The following is a 22,461-nucleotide window of genomic DNA, read 5'->3' on the forward strand; positions in this document are numbered from 1 at the left end:
CAATTCTTTCTCTGTATACATCTTTTCCCCCTCTTCGCTTTTTTCCCCCTTTCATCCTTGTACAGGATTATCTTTTATTATGATTTCGCATATGTCTGGCGTTTATTGATTCCACCTAGAAAAGGGGGTTGCAAATGGGTGTGATTTTCGTTTCCTCCCAATAATGGGAGGATGGCAATCTTTTATGGCGTTTTTATTTTGTTATCTCAAAGGGCATTCGATTCGCTGCGCCTTGCATTTGCATGATTCTGGCGTTTCACACCAGCAGAGCTAGCCCTGCCAGCATAAGAAACTAGATTTGTTCTCTTGCTCACTGAATATTTCGTCAAGTAATTTGTAACAAACACGCATCACTAGCAGAGGTCCATATTCTACTGAATGTTGTCTCTACTGGCAGCCCGATACTGGTTACTCCGGCCCGATATTTCTCCGGACAAATATCGCTCCCTCCAGCACCGACCGGAACAACACACTCCTCCCTTCTCCCTCAACCACACCACACACCACACCATGGCTCCCCGGCTAATGGGGCTACCCCTACAATTGCAGCAATTTGCTGCCCGCCCCATCCTCCAATCATCGCCATTGGCCTTCCTCCTCCCACACATCCAGCAAACCCAGACTCGCCAAGCGTCCATCCTGGGCTCGCTTTCCGACAATCCCTCCGCCTACAACAAGCGCATACGCCGTGGTCGCGGTCCTGCCTCGGGAAAGGGTAAGACTTCCGGCCGTGGACACAAGGGTCAGAAGCAGCATGGCAAAGTGCCGGCGAATTTCAATGGTGGGCAGACCAAGGATATTGTCGTGCATGGGGAGCGTGGGTATACGAATATGTATGTCTTTCTCTCTTCCCTTCCTCTCTTGCACTTTCTCTATTCCCTTCCTCTCTTGCACTTTCTCTATTCCTCTATGATCGTCTGAGCGGTCGTTATATGTGGCAAGGATCTGACAATAGAACGAAACACAAACAGCTTCTCCGCCGACCTAGCCACCATCAACCTCGACCGCATCCAAGACTGGATCGACCAAGGCCGCATTGATCCCGCGCGCCCGATCACCGTCCGCGAGCTACTGGACTCCCGCTGCATCCACCAGCACCGCGACGGCGTGAAGCTGCTCGGCCGCATTGAGGCGTCCACCCTCAAGCAGCCGCTGCACCTAGTCGTTTCGCGCGCATCCGCATCCGCCATCGCAGCCGTCGAAGCCGCCGGTGGCACCGTGACAACGCGGTACTACACGCGCTCAGCCATTGCGCGGATTATGGCGCGCGAGACGCACCCGTTCCTGTCGCTGGCGTGGACGGCGCAGAGCGGGAACGAGGCTCTGCATGAGGCGGCGGGTGTTTCTGATACTGATAAGGAGGGAGAGGTGATGAAGGCTATGGGGTTCCGATTCCGCTTGCCCGACCCGTCGAGTCGCAGGGATATCGAGTATTATCGTGATCCCGCCCATCGCGGGTACTTGAGCCATCTGCTCAAGCCGATGGAGGGACCGAGTTTGTTCTTCCGCTCGCCGGAGGAGCGCAAGTCGACGGCTGGTGTTAAGAAGGAGAAAGTTCTGCCGGAGAACAGGCTCTGGTAGTTGGGTACGACTACTGCCTCTTTTGGAGATTTCTTTTGTTGCTACTCGTTCGATCCCTCTTGTACATGTATCACTACTAGCCTCTTGTCAAAATTGAACCCTATCTATCATACGACTTGTCTTTTCTCCTTCAGTCAGTGCCTACTCCAGGGTAGGTATCCCCCAGTATCTACTGCCAGTCTCTACTCCCAACCCAACCAAATCCCTCGACAAGCCAAAGCAACCAAACCCGCCACTACTACACCCGCTTACTCGCGCCCCAAACGCCCATCCCAAAACCGCCATCCAATTTTTGCAATTGATAGCGACGCGTCGATTCATCCTACTTGTGGACAGTGCCACAGCTAAGCTCATCGGAGTCTAGTAGATCCTCCCACTTAGCCCAATGCAGGGCGCCGTAGCCAGCGGCGTCCGTACAGCAGCACGGCTTGCCGGACGCCGCACTGGGTCTTGGCGCCAGTCAAGCACTGCCCTCGGGGTCGCCGCTGGGGCCTCGAGAAATCCGTGCGTGTCCCCGGTACATAGTATTAAATGCGCCCCGGTAAAGCCCGGTGCATGGACCTGGGCTTGAGATTTCTCTCTCTTTGATCCTCGACGGTCTGCCCCCGAACTTGCTATTATTATTGAATCTGTCCAGGGGTTAGTTTAGTTGATTCTATCTCCAGAACGGGGCAGCGCTCCAGGAACACCGGTGCCCACACAAACAGGAAAACCAATCCATCAGCCGCAACAATGGGTTTCGCCCGCCTCCACGTGTGGGAGTGGAGTGGCCCGTTATCTGCGCGAATCAGAATGGTCTCCGCCGAGTTAATTCCAGGTTAAATTCCCGGCCCTAAGTACAAACGTCTGAAACTCGGCTTTTGTTCGCGAAGCCATACGGGATGCGACTAGCTGGTGGTTTGGCTCTTAGGGTTTTGGCGATTTCGCATCTTTCGGCTTTCTTTTCTTCTTCTGGCTGCTAATTCAGCTATTTTAAATATACGAGACTTTCCTCTGGCGTAGAAACTTTGAAAACTACATACAGCTCCAACCAACTAACCACTCCAGCAAGCAAGCCCTGAGCAACAACCCTCATCCCCCAACGCAATAAGATTCAAGATACCGAACACCCCATGCGCACCAACCCAGAATGGAAAAAATCAAACACCCCAAGGAGACATTCACCGCAACCCACGAAGTGGACACGGGCGAAATCATCGACGACAACCATGGCCTCAAGCGACACCTCTCAAACCGCAAGGTCCAACTGATCGCCATCGGCGGGTCAATCGGGACAGCCATGTTCGTCAGCATCGGCACCTCGCTGAACAGCGGCGGGCCCGGCAGTCTGCTGCTCGCGTACGGGCTGTACTCGTGCGTGCTGGCGCTGGTGAACAACTCCATGGCCGAGATGGCCGTCTTCATGCCCGTCAATGCGAGCTTCATTCGCCATGCCGCTGTCTGGGTCGACGATGCCTGGGGGTTCATGGCGGGCTGGAATTTCTTCTTCTATGAGGCGATTCTCATTCCCTTTGAGATCAGTGCCTTCAATCTGGTGATCAAGTACTGGAGCGACGATGTCCCCGTCGGGGCTATCTGCGCGGCCTGCATTGTTTCCTATGGGTATTTCTTGCTTCTTTCTTTTCGCTTTCCTCTGCCCATCGCACACCAACTCCCAAAGCACCTGATTTTTTCCTTCCTACTGCCCGTTGCGACTACTACTAGACCGAGCCCGTACTGATTGATGCCCGATGTGAACGCTTAAAGTCTTATCAACGTCGCCGCCGTTCGATATTACGGTGAAGCCGAGTTCTGGCTGTCCTGGGGAAAGCTGCTCCTCATGGGAATTGTCTTCTCCTTCACCTTCGTGACGATGGTGGGTGGCAATCCGACCCACGACGCCTATGGATTCCGATATTGGAACAACCCGGTAGGACTATGCCCACCTTCAAAACCCACGCACGTCTTCTTTTATTCTGATATGCTATCCTCGAATAGGGCGCATTTGCCGAGTATATCACAACAGGAACAATGGGCCGCTTCGAAGGCTTCCTGAAAGCCCTCTGGGGCGCAAGCTTCGCCCTCGTCGGCCCAGAGTACATGGCCATGGTCGCCGGCGAGGCCAAACTACCACGGATCACGCTGAAGCGCGCCTTCAAGTCCGTGTACATCCGCTTCGGGATATTCTTCATCGGCGGCGCGCTGTGCACGGGGATCGTAATCCCCTATAATGACAAGACCCTGCTGAAGAACCTCGGCTCCAGCACCGGCGCCGCCTCACCCTATGTCATTGCCATGCAGAACATGGGTGTCGCCGGACTGCCGTCTCTGGTGAATGCCTTGTTGCTGACGAGCATCTACTCCGCGGGTAATGCGTACTGCTACTGCGCGACGCGCACACTACATGGTCTTGCGCACGATGGACATGCGCCTCAGTTTCTGAAGAAATGTACCAAGCAGGGCGTGCCGATCTATTGTCTGGGGATCACGATGGTCTTCCCGCTTCTGTCGCTGCTCCAGCTGTCGAATGGGTCGAACCAGGTGCTGACATGGTAACTTACTTCTCTCATCCATCCATCTTCTTTTGACACTTGAAAAATATACAGTCCAACTGATGATTCACTCAGGCTGGTCAACATCGTCACTGCCGGCGGCGTAATCGACTACATCGTAATCTGCACAACCTACCTCTTCTTCTACCGCGCATGCAAAGCACAGGGGGTCAACCGACGCGAACTGCCCTACTACGGCTACTTCCAGCCCTGGAGCACCGTCTTCGCGCTGTGCTGGATGATCTGCATCGTCACCTGCTACGGATACGCCACGTTTCTGCCGGGCAGCTGGAACGTCGGCACGTTCTTCACCTATTACGCCATGGTGTTCCTGGCCATCCTGACCTTCAGCGGGTGGAAGATTTTCAAGCGGACCAAGTTCATCAAGCCGCTCGAGGCGGATCTGGTTTGGGATCGGCCGGCGATTGAGCGATATGAGCTCACGACGCTGGATAAGGATATCGGGTTCTGGAATGAGATGTTGCTGATTGTGGGGATTAAGAGGAGCAAGGTGGAAGAGGCCGAAGGGAGTCCGGAGAATCTGTAATAGGTGACTATAATACCATACGGTGATGAATACCAATTGGAAGACCCTTGTCTGCATACACAACACATCGCATTGAAATGTTCTATTTTGAGTACAATGCCACACGAATGGAGGCGAGGATGGAGGGGAGAAGATATAACAAGCCGACCAATACAGGTAAGGGTACATGGGCACACTTCATGAAACTCCAGCAGCTTCATCCCCCGGATCCCCCGGTGTTGATCGCTGATTCCCGCGCGGTGAATATAAGGCGCCAAACAAACAGGACGAAAGGAAAGGACATCAAATAATACACAGGCCAGTCTGACCTCAGGTGAAAACTACACTCACATGACGCGGGTAACCAGGCCAGTCGCGACAGTGCGGCCGCCCTCACGAATGTTGAAACGCTGGCCGGCCTCGGCAGCGATGGGCTTGTGGGTCTCGAGGACCATCTCGACGTTGTCACCGGGCTGGACACGGCGGGAGGCGTCACCGTCAGGGAAGGACAGATCGGCAGCCTCGTCGGCAGTGCGAATGAAGACCTGCGGGCGGTAGTTGTTGCCGAATCCAGTGCGGCGACCACCCTCGGCCTCGGTCAGGACGTACATGGACACCAGGAACTTACTGCAGGCCTTGGTGGAACCGGGGGCAGCGACAACCATGCCGCGGCGGAGGTCCTCGCGGCGGACACCACGCAGCAAAAGGCCAGAGTTGTCACCGGCACGGGACTCGTCACAGCTCTTCTTGAAGGTCTCAATGTCAGTGACCTTGGTCTTGACGGGATCGACACCGCCACCGATAATCTCCACCTCGGTATCCTTCTTCAGGAGACCGCGCTCAACACGGCCAGACACGACAGTACCACGGCCGGGGATGGAGAAGACTTCCTCAATGGACATGAGGAAAGGCTTGTCCATGTCACGCTCGGGGGTAGGGATCCAGGTGTCGACAGCGTTCATGAGCTCGTCCACCTTCTCGGTACCGATCTCGGGGCGGCGGCCCTCCAGGGCACAGAGAGCAGAGCCGAAGATGATGGGGGTCTCCTCGCCCTCGAATCCGTAGCCGGAGAGCAGCTCGCGCATCTCCAGCTCGACAAGCTCCAGCATCTCCGGGTCATCGACGGTATCGACCTTGTTCACGAACACGACAATCTTCTGCACACCGACCTGGCGGGCGAGCAACAGGTGCTCACGGGTCTGGGGCCTATTGGGTCGGTCAGTGGGGGGAATTTCTTTTTCACGGCAAAGATCCGGGGCATCCATACATCTGACCATCAGAAGCAGCAACGACAACAATGGCACCGTCCATATTGGCAGCACCAGTAATCATATTCTTGATGTAATCGGCGTGACCAGGGCAGTCGACGTGGGCGTAGTGGCGAGACTCCGTCGAGAACTCGATGTGGGCAGTCGAGATGGTGATACCACGCTTGCGCTCCTCGGGAGCCTTGTCAATGGCGTTATAATCCAGGAAACTGGCAAGACCTTTAGAGGCCTGGTGCTTGGTGATCGCGGCAGTGAGGGTGGTCTACAGCGGATACGTTAGAGACGGATGTCGGGGGAGCATTGTCACGGTCGAGTCTCACCTTGCCGTGGTCGACGTGACCAATAGTACCTTTGATGGACGTTAGCGGACAAGAAATCAGTGCACGAGATTCAATTGACATACCGATGTTCACATGGGGCTTGGTGCGCTCGAAAGCAGTGGCCAGACCACGAACAGCCATCTTGTCGCTGGCGAAAACATGGTGAACGGGGTTGACGGCGCGAGGGCGCAACAGAGAGGCCCGGCTGCTGCGCGCCAGGAGGTTGACGGAACGGGAGATGCTCGACATCCTGGACGAATGAACGGAAAGGAATGGAAGAAAACGACGGGAAGAAAGAAAGAAAGAGAGATGGAGGGAAGGAGGAAGCCGGGATCATCGCACCTTCCCAAAATTTTAGGGAGGCTTAGTCATCGAGCCAATCACGGAGCCTGGATTGCGGACTATACAGAGTGAGGCAGTATATCCTTGACCGGAGGGACACGATCTTTTCTTTCATCCTGACCTGTAGGATGATCTTGCTCTTTTTTTTGGTCAAATATGCTGGAGAGCCTGAAGGAGCCGCTAATGGCAATCGAAGGCATCCGACTTTGATTCTCACAGATAGAACTATTGTATTACAACCTAATTTTCTGTCGGTGCGCGCCTTACCACGGTATCACTTTGGTAGAGAGCGTGGCCAAAGATTACTATGAAAGTGCTCCAGATCAAACCAGATACGATGAGGCAGATTAGAAGATCTAGCTACCGGGTCGAGATATCGCCTGTGGCGTTCAATTGGGTCATATAGATGTGCTCAATTAAATAGGAATTACTCCCTTATGTGCCAGTCAAACCCTTTTTTTGTAAGGGACAGCCCTTGCTAAGATATAACCCTTGGTTTTTGGGGTTTTTGTTCACCACGGCTGCGAACCTGAGGGAGAATCCCTTCTTTCAGAGGATATGTTCAGAATTTGCAATGAGAGTAAGTGTCGCCCAGGTAGTATATATCCTCGGCCAGTACTGTGCAGTGCATACTCTCAAGTGTCCTTCTTCACCACCAGGATAACGTGCTCGCCCGGCTTGCCCTCCATTGCCTTGGTCTGCGTAGCCCCTGCATCTCTGACCGTATCCAGCACGCTCTGCATGACCTGCTTGACCTCCTCCACCGTCGGAGCCCGCTTCTTCCGTTTCCTCGTCAGGATGATCTCCACCTTTCGACCTTTCTCCAGGAAGGTCGTGAGCTGCTTCAGACGATGCGACAGATCGTGCGCATCAATGGCCCAGTTCAGCTCGACCTGCTTCAGGTTCACCTTGGCCGCTTTTACCGCTTTGGCCTTGGCCTTTTCGTTTTCCTGGACCTCAATCTTGTTCAAGAGTTTGCAGACTGGGGGTCGGTTGTTGTCGCCGCTGGGAGAGACTTGGAGGAGAAAGTATTTAGAGCGGTCGAAAGAGCGGAGGGCCGCGTTGAGTTGGATTGGGGGGTCTAGGCTGCCTGCTTCGTTGACGATCTGCACGGTTGGAGTGTTGATGGCCTCGTCCTTGATAGGACCACTGGCCGCGGATGCCGAGTCAGACGGGGCAGGACGCCGAAATTGTAGGAATCGGAGTTGAGGTGCATTCTGAACGATGGGGGTGAGGTGGAAGAGCCCAGGGCGAGTCGTGCGGAGGGGTGCAACGAAGATCTGGCGCAGGGCTTGTGCTGTGGACAAGAGCCCTCGTATGTGTGGCATGGTGTTATCACCCGGTCCATATATTGATTGAATTGATCCCGACGGTGACTGTCGTGCGTGTTGACAAAGCCCGGCCGCAAACAGCCAGTTCGGCATGTAGTCAGCAAGCCACCCGCCACATCTGCGCCACAGCCCCGAATCCCTTTTTCGCCTCTGGTTACTTATCGCTGGGTCTTTTTTGCTTTCTCCCCTGAACCTTTGGATTTGCATTTAGAGCTTTATTCCCTTGTCCCCTAATTCCTGTCATTCGCTCCTTGCATTACCTCGCCCCCCTCACTCTCCTTCTTCCCTCCCGGTGCGATCGCCACCTGTCGCGCTGTTCCCGTTGCTCGCATGTCGACAAGTGTCGACAAGCAACAGCCGCCTAGCAAACAACTCGATCTCAATTCAGTCGCTCGCCAGCGTTCAATCTCTCACAGCAACGGCTCCGTCTCTCCTAATTCAGTCGAAACCGGTCACGGACTAGGCACTGCTCCCCGCAGCCCCAAAAAATCCAGCATGGCCCAGACCCAGCGATCGCGGTATTTGAAGACCGCTGCTATTGTCGGTGTTGTGTTTATGCTGCTTCTATGGATGTCGCCCTCGAAGCCCTCATATCCCCGCACTAGTTTTAGCTCCGGTATGCCCTTCCGCAAGGACTGGATTGTTTCCTAGAACTGATTTCCTGTCGTCCAGAACAACCGCCCTCCGGCGCCAGCGCCTCGACTAAATGCACAAAACCCTATGACTCCTCCAAGCCTCTGATCCAGTATGCGCTCATGATCGATGCTGGCAGCACGGGCTCTCGTATCCACGTCTACCGGTTCAATAACTGCGGTCCCACCCCGGAATTGGAGAACGAGGTTTTCGAGCAGACGAAGAAGGTGGAAGGTGGTAGCTCTGGCCTTAGCTCGTACAAGGAAGATGCCGAAGGCGCTGCCCACAGTCTGGACCCCCTCATGGAAGTTGCCGTGCAGAACGTTCCCGAAGAGTACAGGCCGTGTACGCCACTTGCTGTTAAGGCCACCGCCGGACTTCGTCTCCTCGGTCCATCGATGAGCGACAACATCCTCGAGGCTGTACGACACCGCCTGGAGACGGCCTACCCATTCCCCGTGGTGTCCAAGGAGAAGGGCGGCGTCGAGATCATGGATGGCAAGGATGAGGGCGTCTATGCGTGGATCACGACCAACTATCTTCTGGGCAAGATCGGTGGCCCCGATCAGACCCCGACCGCTGCCGTCTTTGATCTGGGCGGTGGTTCCACTCAGATCGTTTTCGAGCCGACCTTCGAGCAAAGTGCGTCGGGCGGTATGCCGGAGCGCCTGGCGGAAGGTGACCACAAGTATGACCTGCAGTTCGGCGGCCGCCACTTCGAGCTCTACCAGCACTCTCACCTTGGCTATGGTCTGATGTCGGCACGTGAAGCCGTCCACAAGTACCTCGTGGAGTCCATGCTAGCCAATAACCCCAGCGACCTGTCGTGGCTGAAGCGGCCGATCACCAACCCGTGCATTGGCCCCGCTATGGAAAAGGAAGTGGAACTGAAGTACCCCGACGGTCACTCTACTTTTGGCCCAAGTATCAAGGTCAAGATGGCCGGCTCGAAGGAGCACTCCACAGCCGCGCAGTGCCGCGGCTTGACTGAGAAGATCCTGAAGAAGGATGCCGACTGCAAGCTGGCCCCGTGCTCTTTCAACGGTGTGCATCAGCCGTCACTGGCGAAGACCTTCGCCCGCGAGGATGTCTACGCCTTCTCCTACTTTTTCGACCGCACCGACCCGCTTGGCATGCCCAGCTCTTTCACTATAGATGAGCTGCACGACCTGACCTCTACAGTCTGCGCCGGCGAGTCTAGCTGGAAGGTGTTCGAGGGCGTCGAAAAGGCGCTGGAGGAGCTTCATGATCGGCCTGAGTGGTGCTTGGACCTCAACTTCATGTTGGGTCTGCTACACACCGGATACGAGATGCCGCTGACCCGCGAAATCAAGATCGCCAAGAAAATCAAGAACAACGAGCTGGGCTGGTGTCTTGGTGCGAGGTTAGTATTTCCCTCCCCCATGATTATCTTATCTGCATACTAATTTCTCTCCAGCTTGCCTCTCCTGAGCAAGGAATCCGGCTGGACATGTCGGATCAAGGAGATCTCGTAATTCTTTTTCTTCTTCCTCATGACATGTCCGCGACACGGTTATTTGATGGGTTCATGCATATAAATAGATCGTTGATATGCCCCCCTTTTCTTTTCCCTTCTCCGATTGTGTTCTTTTCTAGATTTGTTTGTTGTCGTGTGGCCGGTGGATTTCTTGGGTTTTCTCCGGTATATATCTGTGATTTATATTGTATTGGCGAATTTCTGCATACGAAAATCACTTGACAGATCATTCCATTCATATCCACGGTAAATGGTTTATTAAATGGTATGCGATCACTCCGCCATCTCCTCGATTGTTGGCTTCTCCGTTGAGGATTGTTTGGTCTTCATGAGCTTCCCGAGAACATTCGAATCTTTTGGTGCTGCTGATGCATCTTTTGCGGGGTGGTGAGAGTCAGGACTTTCTTCTGCAGTGCTCCCGTCTTCCCGTTTCTCTTCCAGGACTCCCAACCCAAGATTCTAGAAAAGGTCAGCACCAGACTACCAAATAGAGAAGAGAGATTAAACATACCATTTCAATGTACTGTCTCTGCCACTTCCCTTCTCCCCCTCCCTCTCCCTTCTCCATATCCTCATCCTCTTCCTCATCGTCTTCATCTCCACTCCCACGGATATCCAATGAAGAATCCAAGATAATATCCCCCGCCGTCCCCGCCGCAATATCTTTCTGCAAACTCTCATTCGCATCTTTCATCTGCGGCAGAAACGACGATAGACGCGACAAGAGACCCGAGTCGCCATCCATCCGCCGTATCTGTGGTTTTGGACGGCCAGTGATATTTGGTATTGGGGGCTCGGCGGAAGCAGTGGCGGGATTATTGGCGGCGGCGGCGGCGGTGGTGGTTGTATGTGGGGGTTGATTCTCATTTTCACTTTCACTCTCGCTTTCACTTTCGGAAGATGATGACCCCGATGAAGAGGTCGGTTCGTCGTCCGAGGATGAAGCTTGTGGTAGTTCATCATTCCGTCCGTGACCTGTCGTCTTCATACCCCGTTTCGACAAACGGGCCAATCCCTCCTCATCTCGTTTAGACATCTTCGTAGTAGTAGGAGTATGGCTCATGCGTATAGATGGTGGCGTAGATAGAGGGGATTCGTCATTCAGAGTCGGAGGAGTTGCGAAGGTGTCGTCAGAGCTGAGAGAAACGGGATCCGGTGTCGAGGACAGCCAGGCGGCGATGCGCAGTTTCTTGGACAGAGGAAGGTTTCCTTGGTTATTGCTTGTCGGCGGAGTATATGAATCTTCGTCGCGAGGTCGTTTCAGGGAGTGGGACATTGGTTGTTCGTTGGTGCTAAGCGGGAGGGAACTTTTTTTTCTGTCGGGGCGATAAGTGAGTTGAGTGATAAGCTTATCGCCAACGGCAGGCCATCTAGACTTGGTTTATTTACCTTGGGAACAAAGAGTGAATCGAATCCCAGGGAGTAGGATTAGTGCTGGGTTCAATTATCGCTAAATATACATGGCTAATAATACAAAAATAAACAGGACACACAAGTCCATAGCATTATCGTTCAAATCAACGACTGCGACTCCGTCTTCGACTCCTGCTCCTCCTCCGACTAAAGCTGCGCCGACGGCTGCGACTGCGACTTCTTCTACGAGGAGGACTGGGAGTGCGCCGCCGAGGCCGACGATCATCCGGCGCATCGGCTCTAGGCCGCTCAGCCGCCGGCTCCTCGCGCTCGCCTTCCTTCTTGCGCTCCGAAACAGGGACGTACCGATCGATATCGCCCATTCTGGACCGGTCTGCTGCTGCCGGTTCCGGAGACCGCGGGCGGCGGCGTGGTGATCTGCTGCGATTGCTTGTAGAGGGGACGTATCGGTCGATGTCGAGGCCTGGGGGAGAAGGTCTGCGAGAGCGAGACCGGCGACGGGAGCGGGAGCGGCGTCGAGCGGATCGAGAGCGGGACCTGGGGCGCTCGCGTGCGCGTTGTCTCGAAGGGGACCGCGTGCGTGAACGTCGCCGCGGTCGTGGAGATGTGTTACTGGGTCGTGAGGGAGATTGGGAGTAACGGCTGCGTCGAGGGCGGTCTCTTTCTTTGTCGCGACTGCGACTGCGCTCCTGGTGTCGCCGATCATAGTCCCTAGCGGGGTCCCTGGATCGAGGTCGTTCACGCCGTTCTGGGCTGCGATCACGTCCACGGGCAGTCGACCTGCTGCGGCTGCGGCGGCTGGGTCTGTAGCTTCGATCATCGTCGCGGAAGTCACGATATCCACGTCGTTCGTCCATGTCACGATCTCGGGAGTCTCTGGACCGACCGTGGCGGCGATCCGTCTCATAACGAGATGCAAGTGGGCGGCGGGAGCGACTCCGGCTTCGATCTCGTGTATGATGACGGGGCCGTTCAGTGCGATCTGCGTTTGAACCGTGTCGTCTGTCGAGGTCTCGAGCCGGTGTGCCAGCCTTGTTGGGAGTATTGGAGTGTCTTGTTTCAGTAGCGCTCTTGGACTGCGCCGCCCCCGGCTTGAGTCCATTTTCAATGGCTTCGGCCTCTTCAAAGTCGAACTCGGGCTTCTGCCGCGCCTTGGCCGCAAGTTCCTCGCCTTCCTTTAGCAACATTTGCAGAGCAGCTTCCTCCAAGGATTTCTCATCCACTGGAGCAGGGGGTGGGGGTGCAGGGGTTGGATCTTTTGATGTTGACGACGATTCTTTCTTTGTTGCATCCCGGGGCCGAGGAGACACTCCACGGTCAGCTCGGTGTGCTGGCGAACGGTCACGGTACCGGTGACGATCTCTGCTTCGACTGCGATCCTGATCTCGATCCCAATGGAATCTGTCACGGTCCTCCCGTCTTCGTCGCTCATATCGCTCCTGCCGCTCTCGTTCTCGCTGCTCATCACGCTCCCGCTCTTCAGCCCGTCTCTTTTCTTCCAGCTCTTTGCGTCTGGCCCTCTCTTCTTCCTCTTTCTGTCGCTCCATTTCACGTTTCTTGCGGAGCTCCTCTTCTTTGATCCGCTTCTGTTCTTCTTCCACCTCCTTTTGCTTGCGCATCTCCTCGCGCCAGACTTTCTCCCGTTCCTCGCGTTTCGCCTTGATATAGACATCGTACTCTTCGTCGGTTTTGTTGCCCGACTGCTCCTCGCGCGAAGCTACTTCATCGCCCACATCCTGGCGGCGGATTCCTCGGACGGAGTCGAGGATGAATTCGAGGTGGTTGGCGGCAAGATTGTCAATCGAGTCCTCCACGTTTTTGTAGACATCCCCACGGTCGACGGCACCTTCAATAAGGGTCGCGGCTTTTCCTCGCTCACGAGACAGTAGCGCTGGTTCGCGGTCAATCTCGGACTCGGCGAGCGCAATCAACTGGTCCGTAAACTTGGTCTTGGAGTCCTGCATGGAATATATGAGCGATGTCTGCAATCAAACCTGCAAAAAGGGGAACGTACCCCTTCATTGAATTCGGCCCAGATCTTCTTGCGCACGCTGTCAAAGCCACCTTTCTTCTTGAAGGAGTGCAAGAGTTTGTCAATGGCAGCATGCTGGGCACCGGACAAAGGCAAGTCGTCAGCCTTGAACTTCTTGCGCTTGACATTGTCAATGTCCACCGAGGCCCGCTTCTTGTTCTCGACTTGGACACCCTCCATGTCCTCGTCGGTAGCCATTATGGGTGACGCGCGTGTAAGCAAGAAAGAAGGGTCGCGTGAAAGCAAAGGATCAATGATAAGCGATAGGAAGGGACCCGGGACTAACGTTGTTCCGTGCCTGGTCGCTGCCGCCCGCCGAATTGACTTCACAACTCGTTCTCCTGCACTAGACCGACCATCTCCTCCTTCAACCCACCGATTCGCCCTCAATCCCGGTCGCTGCGGTGTGATCCCACTACATCACCTCGTTGATTCGCCTTCCACGCTTGTCGGATCCCCTTCGACCCCCTGAATTTCTCTCGTTATCCGCACACGTCCGGGCGACCGCGACCATGGTCCACAAGGTGCTCTTCTGGAGCGGCTTCGGTACGTGACTTGTTACTGGACTTTCTATTGGTTGTCTATAAGGAAGTTCTATAATTCTGCATGAGCTAACACCATCAATTTTTGAAGGCATCGCCGTCCGCCTTTGGCAACTCGGCATCGAGATGCGTCCCATGTTCCAAAAGGAAGCCCTCTGGGCCTACCCTCTCTTCGCCGGTGTGGGTGGCAGCTTCGGTTATTGGCTCCAGGGTGTTGAGCAAAGACAGCTGAAGATGCTTGCGCAGCGGCGAGAGGCTATTCTGGAGAAGCGTCGGCGGAGAGACCAGCGAGAGGGTTCTCCGGTCGAGGCGGGCGGTCTTCTGGCTGCGACGTCATAAAATGTTGCCCAGAAGAAAGGGGAAGAGCATGTTGCATTGTGTTTCTAGTTTCTTTTGTATCAAAATTCAAGTGGTTTGATATCACCATTTATAGTGCACAGGGCTCTTGTGATATGAGGTGGGATATCACGTAGACATGCTCAATTGATGCAAATGCAGGAGGGGGTATGCTATGCCATGTATATGTTCTATGTACGCTCCACGGTGAACTGCAGGGACACCTCCCATTTCTGGCCTCCGCTGCCATATCCTCCACCCAAGCGGTTCCGAATCAAACTGGAGATCTTCTCACGAAGCCGGGCCAGGTTTTCATCGGAGCCAGCAACCCGAAGCTTGAGATTCGCCATGCACAGTCCATAATGCACCTGCCAGAATCGGACATCGTCGATGCCAAACACAGAAGGCTCTGCTTCGATGTCTTTGATGACATCCGCCACGCCCTGGCCAGAGTAGGACATGAGAAGCATGGACCCAAGCGTTTTCACCAAGCGCGTTCCCAAAACGCACATTGAAATGGCAATGGTCCCAGAAAGTAGCTTGTCCAACCAATCGTAAATGCGAATGGACACCAACGGGAGCAAAAGAAGAAGGGCTGAGCACGAGAGGGTGAGGAAGTGGGAGGGATTGCTCAGGACGGACGGAAGAGACTCAATGTATGCAAAGCGCATCGCTTTTCCAATGCGGGCATGGTTCTTCAGTCCCATTGCCGAGACTAGAGTCGACGAGATGGCAAGAACAGCGGTAACGTCCACGCTGCCCAAGGAAACTCGATCATGCTCGTGCGAGTGGTGCGGCTCGTGGCCGGCTTTCTCCAACAAGTGCTGCAGATTATGGGAGATCAAGTCGAGACCCATGAACAGCAGGAGCACGCACATGGCGAACCCAGCCAGGACTTCGGCGCGTTCCAGGCCGAATGGGTGTCGCACGCTGGATCGCTTCCATACTTCAAAGTTGCTCAGGACATCCACAACTACACACAGCAGAGCTCCTAGTGAATCAAATAGAATCAAGTGCGACAGTGCGGTCATCGCAAGTGACCCGTGCGCGGTCCAGAGGGTATAAGCCGCGACGAACATGTGGCACACACTCCACCAAAATCGGGTCTTCTGCTCCTTGGACATGCTGATACGGTATTCCTTGAATGTGGGGATGGGAAGCGAGTTCGGTAAAGCGAGGGGTGCGCGTGGCGGAGGCTCCATGAAGATCTGGTGAGAGATGCTACTGTGCTTATACTTGTGGCCACGCCGCTGTCCAATGTTCTGCTGCTATTCCATCTGTCAGTAAAAGCTATAGCAAAATCAAGACTGATCCATACCGATTTCGGGACTGGGCCTTTGGCCATAACCGTCGTACTGAAATTGAAAGGCCCCGCCGGGTCGCTGTCGCTCGCGCCATTCTCAGGAGTCGGATTGAAGGAGGGAATCGTAGGGCTGACATGGTCTTTCGTCGCTGTCTCTAACGATGCACTTTTTGGAAAGGTGTCGACCAATGGCGATAGGGCATCGCGGTCTAGAGCCTGAAAGGCATGTTGATTCGGAGCATCGTCGACGGCGGAGGGCGGAGTCGGGGTGCGCGGAGGCAGAGGGATTGGCATGTTGGAAGCCATCACGGGGGGCGAATGCGAGCGAAAGCGCCCGCGCCGTATGTCGCCTCAGGCCGAGAGAAAGTGGAAAGGGGAAGAGAGAGAGAGAGGTAGAGAGGGTGGGTGTAAGTGAAGATGGATAGGAACAGGTGGTTCTCATGGATGGTTGCCTCAGGTGTCACGTCAAGCTGACCGGCGGAAGGGGCGGGGCCCAGAGTGTCGACTCGTGCACATCATCATCAGTCCTTTCCTCTTCGACCTCGTCATTCATTCAAGAACTCACTTGTGTCCTTACTTACTTCTTCACTTACTTGGGTTGGATTCCTCTCTTTCTTGTTCCGCGCGATGCTCATCCTCTCCTCCCACTCTCCCCCCGCTTAATGCCCAGCTCCCTGTGGCATCATTGATGGATAACCGCGGGTCCTTCTTCTTTTTCCTGTTCGTCTTCTACCTGCTCCTGAGCACTCAATCGCGCCCTCCCTTGATAGATGAGGACCGAGAGCGTCAACGCGAGCTCGTTCGCGAGCGCCATGCGCTGCGCCTACTGAACGACTCGTCCTATGGGGACTTTGATCCGCTGGCGGATCGATGGCTTCCATTTGAAGGAGTCAGGAAGAACGACAGTTATGCCTGGGATATGTTTCCGCATGTGCAGGATCGCGCGCGTGAGCAGTTGCGCTCTGCTCTCTCGAATGCCGGGCTGGAGCCCCCAATAGACTTGGCCGGCGAGTCCGCCGAGGCACCTTTAAACCTGTCCCAGCTTCTGGTCCCAGTATATCGCAACGCGACGGGAAAGCTGCGCGGGGACTGGGTGCGACGGACACAGGATGTAACTCGCCGTGGATCTCTCAATACGACTGCCATCGCGCTCGAGCACGAGTACTTTACCCATGAGTTCGGTTCGAACATCACTGGGAATCAGGGAACCTTCTACTTCACTCTAGAGGAATCCGGGGAAGAAGAGCTTCGAATCGGTGGTGGCGTTGCCCGAGAAATCCGAGCAAACCTAGCCGTTGAAAGTGACGACTTCTGGGGGAACACCTGGTACTTGTCGCTCTTTGGTGTGCATTTCCCGGAGACCGGAGGAATCATGTTGAGTACTTCGAGCGAAAAATTTGGCGGGGTCTTCTCATTGCCGCATTTTGCGCTTACGCCAGACACCTATGAGCTGTCTCACGGACTCCTGCTCAAATCGCTTTCGGATACCGTATCCGAAAAGCAGAATCGCCCCGCGACTCTGTTCCCCTGGTCCTCTCTGGCAGGGACAGAGCAGATCGAGTTTCCTGCGCCCAGATGTGAGCACATAATTTATATGCAGCAACACCCCGTCTTGGTTGGTGACAATGTTGCGGACCGACCGCTGCTCGAGCAAATGGAGCGTGAGCTGCGCTACCCAATGGGAGCGCCCATTCCGAATCCTCCCCTCATGGTGATGTCGGCCATTGTCTTCTCGCCAGATTGCGGCTACATACTCGAGACTAAGGGGGCACCCGAATTTCCTCCCTCGGAAACATTGTATCTGACCGGGCCGAAGCATGAGGAGTACAGTAAATATGCGGCTCGTCTCATTTTCGTGGTCTCTGCCGTGTTTGTTGGGCAGATCACTCTTCTTTTGCGCCAGATTAAGGAAGCCTCTACTCCATCGACGCGGAGCCGTGTCAGTTTCTATACCATTGCGTTGATGGCGCTGGGAGATGCGTTTGTTCTCATCTTCATCGTGTTGGAGCTTTATGCAGCAGTCTCCTTCTTGGTTCTGACGACTGCATCCTTTTTGGCATTTCTTTCCGTCAGCTACATCGGTATGAGGTTCATGATGGAGATCTGGGCGGTACAGGAGCCGGAGAGACGCGAATCGGAGCGTGCGGTGATCCCGTCTCCACCGGCTGTGCGCCCTGGAACGCTGCCATTGCCTGCAACGGCCGTGCAAGACAGAGCTCCTACCCCGATTATTATAGCACCCGATCAAGACCCCCCTGCCGAAGAACTGGATCCGTCACCGCCGCCCCCGCCGACCATCGCCCGCCCGGCTGCCCCGGGCCCAAGACAAGTGCGGGCCGATGTGGGCGCCATGTACGCGCGGTTTTATTTTGCATTGTTTGGCTTGCTGATCCTATCCTTCTGGGCCTTTCTCTTGCCAAGACGACTTGGGTCGATCTATGTACGCCTGTTAGCGTCGGTCTATCTCTCCTTCTGGGTGCCACAGATCCATCGAAATGTCATGCGAAACTGCCGCAAAGCGCTCCGGTGGGATTTCGTGATCGGCCAGAGTATCCTGCGGCTTTTCCCATTCTTGTACTTCCTCACAGCTCGTGGAAACGTGCTGTTTGTCCGGCCCGACTGGACCACCGCTTTCACCATGACAGGTTGGATGTGGATACAGGCTTGGGTTTTGGCTAGCCAGGATATTTTAGGCCCGCGCTTTTTCGTTCCCCGTGGGTGGGCTCCTCCGGCATACGATTACCATCCCACGCTGCGCGACACGACTGGTGCAGACGAGGACCTCGAGGCCGGCATTGGTGGTGACACTCTGTCTATCACGTCCCTCCGGGCCGATGAACGGGATCTGATCAGTGACTCCAAGGATGATGACAAGATGCGGCCCCGCGACCGGAAGAAGGCCATGTTCGACTGTGCCATCTGCATGCAGGATATCGAGGTCCCTGTCCTCCCGGCGCTGTCAGCTGGTGCTGGCAGTAGCGTCACCGATGGAGCTACCAGTATTCTCAGCCGTCGCACTTACATGGTGACGCCCTGTCGGCATATCTTCCACACGGCCTGTCTTGAAAGCTGGATGCGACTTCGTTTGCAGTGTCCAATTTGTCGGGAATCCATTCCGCCTGTATAACTCATGTCGTATGTGTATATTTATGTACATAGATCCCGAATCGATGTTTCTATGGTATACGTGGAGTCAACTACATGTAGGGAGTGGTTACTGACCGGAGAACAAGGTATGAGATCAAGCATCCTGTTGAACGGGGAAGCCAAGCCATATGGGACTTGAGCATAGTCTAAAACGCTTTCGTTGAAGGAAAAACGTCCAGCTCTGTTAGGACATACACCAATACTATAACACAATCCAAATCACTCATCCCCCGACTCCGTCACGCACAGTTATTCCTCACTCTTCAATAGTCGCTCATAAGCAGCCGCATCCATCAGCCCATCCAACTCTGCAACATCGCTAACCTCAATTTCCGCAATCCAGCCCTCTCCCTCGGGGCTGGCGTTGATGGTCTTGGCCTCGTCAACCAGGACACTATTACCCTTGATCACCTTGCCGGAGACGGGCGAGTGCACGTCAGACGCAGACTTGACGGACTCGACGGCGCCGACAGGCTCTTCGGCCTGGACTTCCAGGTCGGCTTCGGGGAGCTCAACGTAGACGACGTCTCCGAGCGCGTGGGCGGCGTACTCGGTGATGCCGATTTTAGCTGGATATTTCGTTTCGGGTCAGCACACTCAATACCACACAACAAGGATATTAAACTGCTAGACCATATCGACGACGGGCTGATCTGTGGAATTGAATTGAATCACTTACCGGTCTTGCCGCCGTCGGCTAGCTCGACCCATTCGTGCGAACCGGTATACTTCTTCAGCTGGGCTGTACCATAACGGATGATATTAGCGAACCAATTGCTCCTCGTCACAACCGCGAGGCATCCGATACTGCAATTGCAGCTTGGATTTCTTCATGCGACTGCGCTGGTCAGCTTTGGGAGGGCATGTACTCACCCAGAGGGCTCTGCGAGAAACTCCTCGTGCTTCCCCGCGGGAAACGGAGGACAGGCGCAGCGCGGCAGAGGGGAGTCGAAGGCTGGGCAAGCAGCCGCGATGCGAAGGGACGGACAACACGAGCAACAGACATTTTATGAAAGTCGAGGGGAGATTTGTATGGGAGAGAGAGGCAAAGAAAAGAAAAGAGGTGGAAGAGGGGAGAGTGTTGGAGCAAGGAGGTCGGGAAGCCAGTGCTGCTGGTTCTCCGGCGGAGCTGATAAGGGCAAAGGTCACGGGCTGATAAGGGAAGCCGGAAGGGAAGGGAAGGATTTTCCGACCCCTTGACTTGGCGTTAGTTCATCATCATTGACAACACACCAAACACTCGATGCAATGTTGTACGAGTTGATTGCCATTGTATGTTGCGGTCGGAGGCTTTGCTGCTGAAGGTATCTGCTAACATGTCTTTGCAGGTCCGTCCGGGCAGCATCAACGAGGTGCGAGAGTATGTTTCTCCCGACAGCAAACAGCACACATCCACCTCCCACCTCTGCGTCAATTGTATCCAGAATCCCCCCAAATACTAACAACGCTTGAAACAAACAGAATCGCCCGCAATGCCGGCGCCCAGGTAATCCGCTCCGGCGGCGTGGTCCGCGGCTACACGAACTGGGGCACCTTCCGCCTACCCAAGCCGACGACGCGCCACCAAGCCCGCTACACGGACGGCCACCACTTCATCATGCGCTTCGATGCCTCGGGGCCTATCCAGTCGTCTGTCCGTCGCACGCTCGGACTCGACCCGCGCATGATCAATTTCTCCGTCGTGAAGCTGGGCGACAAGCTGGAGGAGATCAAGGATGTGGAGGGCAAGGTGGAGTGGAATAATCATCGCAGTATCATGGATCTGATTCCGCCTTCCTCTTAGTTGGGGTCAGTGTTTGGAATGGGGATTGATTATTGGGGACTGGAGTTATCTGTGAACTCGACATGACCAGCATCTCCGTCTTTTTGTTTCTGTATCATCATCGCATGGGGAATCAGGGCGATTCTCCTGCTGTCTGCACGGCCGGCGCATTACTGTGTATAATTTGCAATCGGATTGATTTTTCTCTGGGTGTGCTATACCTATACTATACCATCGCCATATCATAGGGATTGGGGTTTCTCATACCACATCAGTTGAAACATATAACTACATAATCCATCTCCCCTGCCGTATCGACTGGACTACAGCTATAAATTCCAATCTTCTATTCCGCAACTCTTATACTCCGGCATGTAAGTCATTCGGTCACGGGATGCGGATCGGCCGAGGTTCCCCAGTTTCCCCGACGGAAGTGGAAGTAAGAAACACCGACCTTTCCTCCCTCTCCCTCTCTCACTCCAGAAGACCTATCCGGTCAGCTCCAATCTCTGGCTGCCGACCCACCGGCCAGCCAGATCATGTTCCCAAAACACATGTCCCCAAAGTCCCCATCCGTCGACTCTGGCGCCACAATGTCCCCGCGGCCATGGGTGGAGCTGATGGCCCTGGACCGTCTCCCTGACGCAGAGACCACAGTGCCTGGCGCCAGTTCGCCAGAAAAGATGGAGCGCTTCCGCTCGCTCGCATCGCCGTTTCCTCCGGGCGAGAGCACGCGCTCATTTGGCGGCCATGTTTACGCGCAGTCGGCCTATGCGGCGTCGAAGACGGTGGACAAGGGGTTTATGGTTCATGTTGGTATTTCCCTCTTCTGCTATATCCACCTGATTGGTCCAGTTTTACTCACTTTATGTTCTGTGTCTGCAGGATATGACCGGATCGTTTATATTAGCCGGCCGCCTAGACGAGCCCTACATCTACACAGTGCGGCACATCCGCGACGGAAAGATGTACTGCACGCGCTCCGTGGACGCGCGCCAAAACGGCAAGATCTGTTTCTCGGGTCTCTGCTCTTTCAAGCGCGACGAGAAGCAGCAAACATTCGGGCACCAGCCGCAAACCGCGCAGCAGCGATTTGCGCCGATTCTCAATGCGAAGCGCGCAGAGGAGCAGCCGGTCAGCCCTAGCGTGGATGCGGATTGGTGGATCGAGGCCGTGAATGAGGGGAATATTGTCGAGCGCGAGTTTCCAGGTCTTGATGTCCGGAAGGTAGATATGGAAGACTACAATTCCTCCCCGGAGGTCAGGGATCATCCGGAGAAGTACCGGCAGCTGACGCAGTATCGGATGAAGGGGTCCCCGGATTTAGACCCGCGAGCGACAATCTCACAGATCCGGGAACGGGAGGCAGAGGGCGAGTACGATAACCTGTACGCCTGCGCACATATGTACGCCAGCGACAAGAACTCGCTGCTCCTCATCCCGCGCGCGCTGGGCATCAAGCACTTCGCCGAGATGGCGAGTTTGACTCTCACTGTGATTGTGCATCATCATGGACCGGCGCTCCGGATGGTAGATTGGGATGCTGTTGATAAGGACAGCGGCAAGGCCGATCCGTTGGATCTGCCGATGAAGTGGTTCGTCCAAGAGAACTGGACTCCGCGGTCTGCGGAGAATAGGGCCGTGCATGAAAGTTATCTGTGGAGTCCTGATGGGACGTTGCTGGCGACCACCTTGCAGGATAGCATGCTGCGACTGCGGCAACTTGAGCGGCTGTGATCCAGCACGGAATTGTATATACCAAAGTTAGACCAGGACATATTGATAAAAATGAGCGTACCTTTCCCTTTTTGCCTCTTGATGTTACTTGGTTTATCAACAACTTTTTGTAGTTCAATCTGCCTCAGCGACGCAAGCTAAAGTTTCTCTTGTAGACATGATAGATATATCGATCTAGAAACCCTCTTCTCACCAACA

The 22,461-nt window shown here is 54.8% G+C and overlaps 12 protein-coding genes across 12 annotated transcripts; 7 read left to right on the forward strand and 5 right to left on the reverse strand.

The window, feature by feature from the left end:
- Window positions 1-510: 510 nt before the first annotated feature.
- PFLUO_LOCUS5367 (YmL10) lies at window positions 511-1,581 on the forward strand (the record flags this gene model as incomplete). Its single annotated transcript, XM_073782807.1, has 2 exons — window positions 511-833; window positions 972-1,581. 2 exons carry the CDS (start codon window positions 511-513, stop codon window positions 1,579-1,581), a joined length of 933 nt encoding a protein of 310 aa, XP_073639425.1.
- Window positions 1,582-2,710: 1,129 nt separating this feature from the next.
- PFLUO_LOCUS5368 (uncharacterized protein) lies at window positions 2,711-4,659 on the forward strand (the record flags this gene model as incomplete). The annotated part of the gene is made up of 4 exons (XM_073782808.1): window positions 2,711-3,183; window positions 3,328-3,490; window positions 3,559-4,112; window positions 4,188-4,659. 4 exons carry the CDS (start codon window positions 2,711-2,713, stop codon window positions 4,657-4,659), a joined length of 1,662 nt encoding a protein of 553 aa, XP_073639426.1.
- A 326-nt stretch (window positions 4,660-4,985) lies between these two features.
- Window positions 4,986-6,475, reverse strand: PFLUO_LOCUS5369 (translation elongation factor Tu; the record flags this gene model as incomplete). The annotated part of the gene is made up of 4 exons (XM_073782809.1): window positions 4,986-5,844; window positions 5,906-6,168; window positions 6,227-6,255; window positions 6,310-6,475. The coding sequence occupies 4 exons, from the start codon at window positions 6,473-6,475 to the stop codon at window positions 4,986-4,988; spliced, it is 1,317 nt and encodes a 438-aa protein (XP_073639427.1).
- A 728-nt stretch (window positions 6,476-7,203) lies between these two features.
- On the reverse strand, window positions 7,204-7,896 carry PFLUO_LOCUS5370 (uncharacterized protein; the record flags this gene model as incomplete). The annotated part of the gene is made up of 1 exon (XM_073782810.1): window positions 7,204-7,896. The coding sequence occupies one exon, from the start codon at window positions 7,894-7,896 to the stop codon at window positions 7,204-7,206; it is 693 nt and encodes a 230-aa protein (XP_073639428.1).
- Window positions 7,897-8,229: 333 nt separating this feature from the next.
- PFLUO_LOCUS5371 (Guanosine-diphosphatase) lies at window positions 8,230-10,028 on the forward strand (the record flags this gene model as incomplete). The annotated part of the gene is made up of 3 exons (XM_073782812.1): window positions 8,230-8,515; window positions 8,572-9,916; window positions 9,971-10,028. 3 exons carry the CDS (start codon window positions 8,230-8,232, stop codon window positions 10,026-10,028), a joined length of 1,689 nt encoding a protein of 562 aa, XP_073639429.1.
- A 275-nt stretch (window positions 10,029-10,303) lies between these two features.
- Window positions 10,304-13,634, reverse strand: PFLUO_LOCUS5372 (uncharacterized protein; the record flags this gene model as incomplete). The annotated part of the gene is made up of 6 exons (XM_073782813.1): window positions 10,304-10,489; window positions 10,542-11,322; window positions 11,524-11,683; window positions 11,750-12,435; window positions 12,482-13,362; window positions 13,419-13,634. 6 exons carry the CDS (start codon window positions 13,632-13,634, stop codon window positions 10,304-10,306), a joined length of 2,910 nt encoding a protein of 969 aa, XP_073639430.1.
- A 314-nt stretch (window positions 13,635-13,948) lies between these two features.
- On the forward strand, window positions 13,949-14,317 carry PFLUO_LOCUS5373 (uncharacterized protein; the record flags this gene model as incomplete). The annotated part of the gene is made up of 2 exons (XM_073782814.1): window positions 13,949-13,982; window positions 14,070-14,317. 2 exons carry the CDS (start codon window positions 13,949-13,951, stop codon window positions 14,315-14,317), a joined length of 282 nt encoding a protein of 93 aa, XP_073639431.1.
- A 188-nt stretch (window positions 14,318-14,505) lies between these two features.
- PFLUO_LOCUS5374 (cation diffusion zinc membrane transporter Zrg17) lies at window positions 14,506-15,911 on the reverse strand (the record flags this gene model as incomplete). The annotated part of the gene is made up of 2 exons (XM_073782815.1): window positions 14,506-15,582; window positions 15,633-15,911. The coding sequence occupies 2 exons, from the start codon at window positions 15,909-15,911 to the stop codon at window positions 14,506-14,508; spliced, it is 1,356 nt and encodes a 451-aa protein (XP_073639432.1).
- Window positions 15,912-16,305: 394 nt separating this feature from the next.
- PFLUO_LOCUS5375 (uncharacterized protein) lies at window positions 16,306-18,744 on the forward strand (the record flags this gene model as incomplete). The annotated part of the gene is made up of 1 exon (XM_073782816.1): window positions 16,306-18,744. The coding sequence occupies one exon, from the start codon at window positions 16,306-16,308 to the stop codon at window positions 18,742-18,744; it is 2,439 nt and encodes an 812-aa protein (XP_073639433.1).
- Window positions 18,745-19,013: 269 nt separating this feature from the next.
- PFLUO_LOCUS5376 (glycine cleavage system H-protein subunit) lies at window positions 19,014-19,770 on the reverse strand (the record flags this gene model as incomplete). Its single annotated transcript, XM_073782817.1, has 3 exons — window positions 19,014-19,333; window positions 19,444-19,506; window positions 19,638-19,770. 3 exons carry the CDS (start codon window positions 19,768-19,770, stop codon window positions 19,014-19,016), a joined length of 516 nt encoding a protein of 171 aa, XP_073639434.1.
- Window positions 19,771-20,012: 242 nt separating this feature from the next.
- PFLUO_LOCUS5377 (uncharacterized protein) lies at window positions 20,013-20,547 on the forward strand (the record flags this gene model as incomplete). Its single annotated transcript, XM_073782818.1, has 3 exons — window positions 20,013-20,036; window positions 20,093-20,124; window positions 20,226-20,547. The coding sequence occupies 3 exons, from the start codon at window positions 20,013-20,015 to the stop codon at window positions 20,545-20,547; spliced, it is 378 nt and encodes a 125-aa protein (XP_073639435.1).
- Window positions 20,548-21,119: 572 nt separating this feature from the next.
- PFLUO_LOCUS5378 (uncharacterized protein) lies at window positions 21,120-22,263 on the forward strand (the record flags this gene model as incomplete). Its single annotated transcript, XM_073782819.1, has 2 exons — window positions 21,120-21,338; window positions 21,412-22,263. The coding sequence occupies 2 exons, from the start codon at window positions 21,120-21,122 to the stop codon at window positions 22,261-22,263; spliced, it is 1,071 nt and encodes a 356-aa protein (XP_073639436.1).
- Between the last annotated feature and the right edge of the window lie 198 nt (window positions 22,264-22,461).

Source organism: Penicillium psychrofluorescens (assembly GCF_964197705.1).
Source record: "Penicillium psychrofluorescens genome assembly, chromosome: 3".
NCBI classification, from domain to species: domain Eukaryota; kingdom Fungi; phylum Ascomycota; class Eurotiomycetes; order Eurotiales; family Aspergillaceae; genus Penicillium; species Penicillium psychrofluorescens.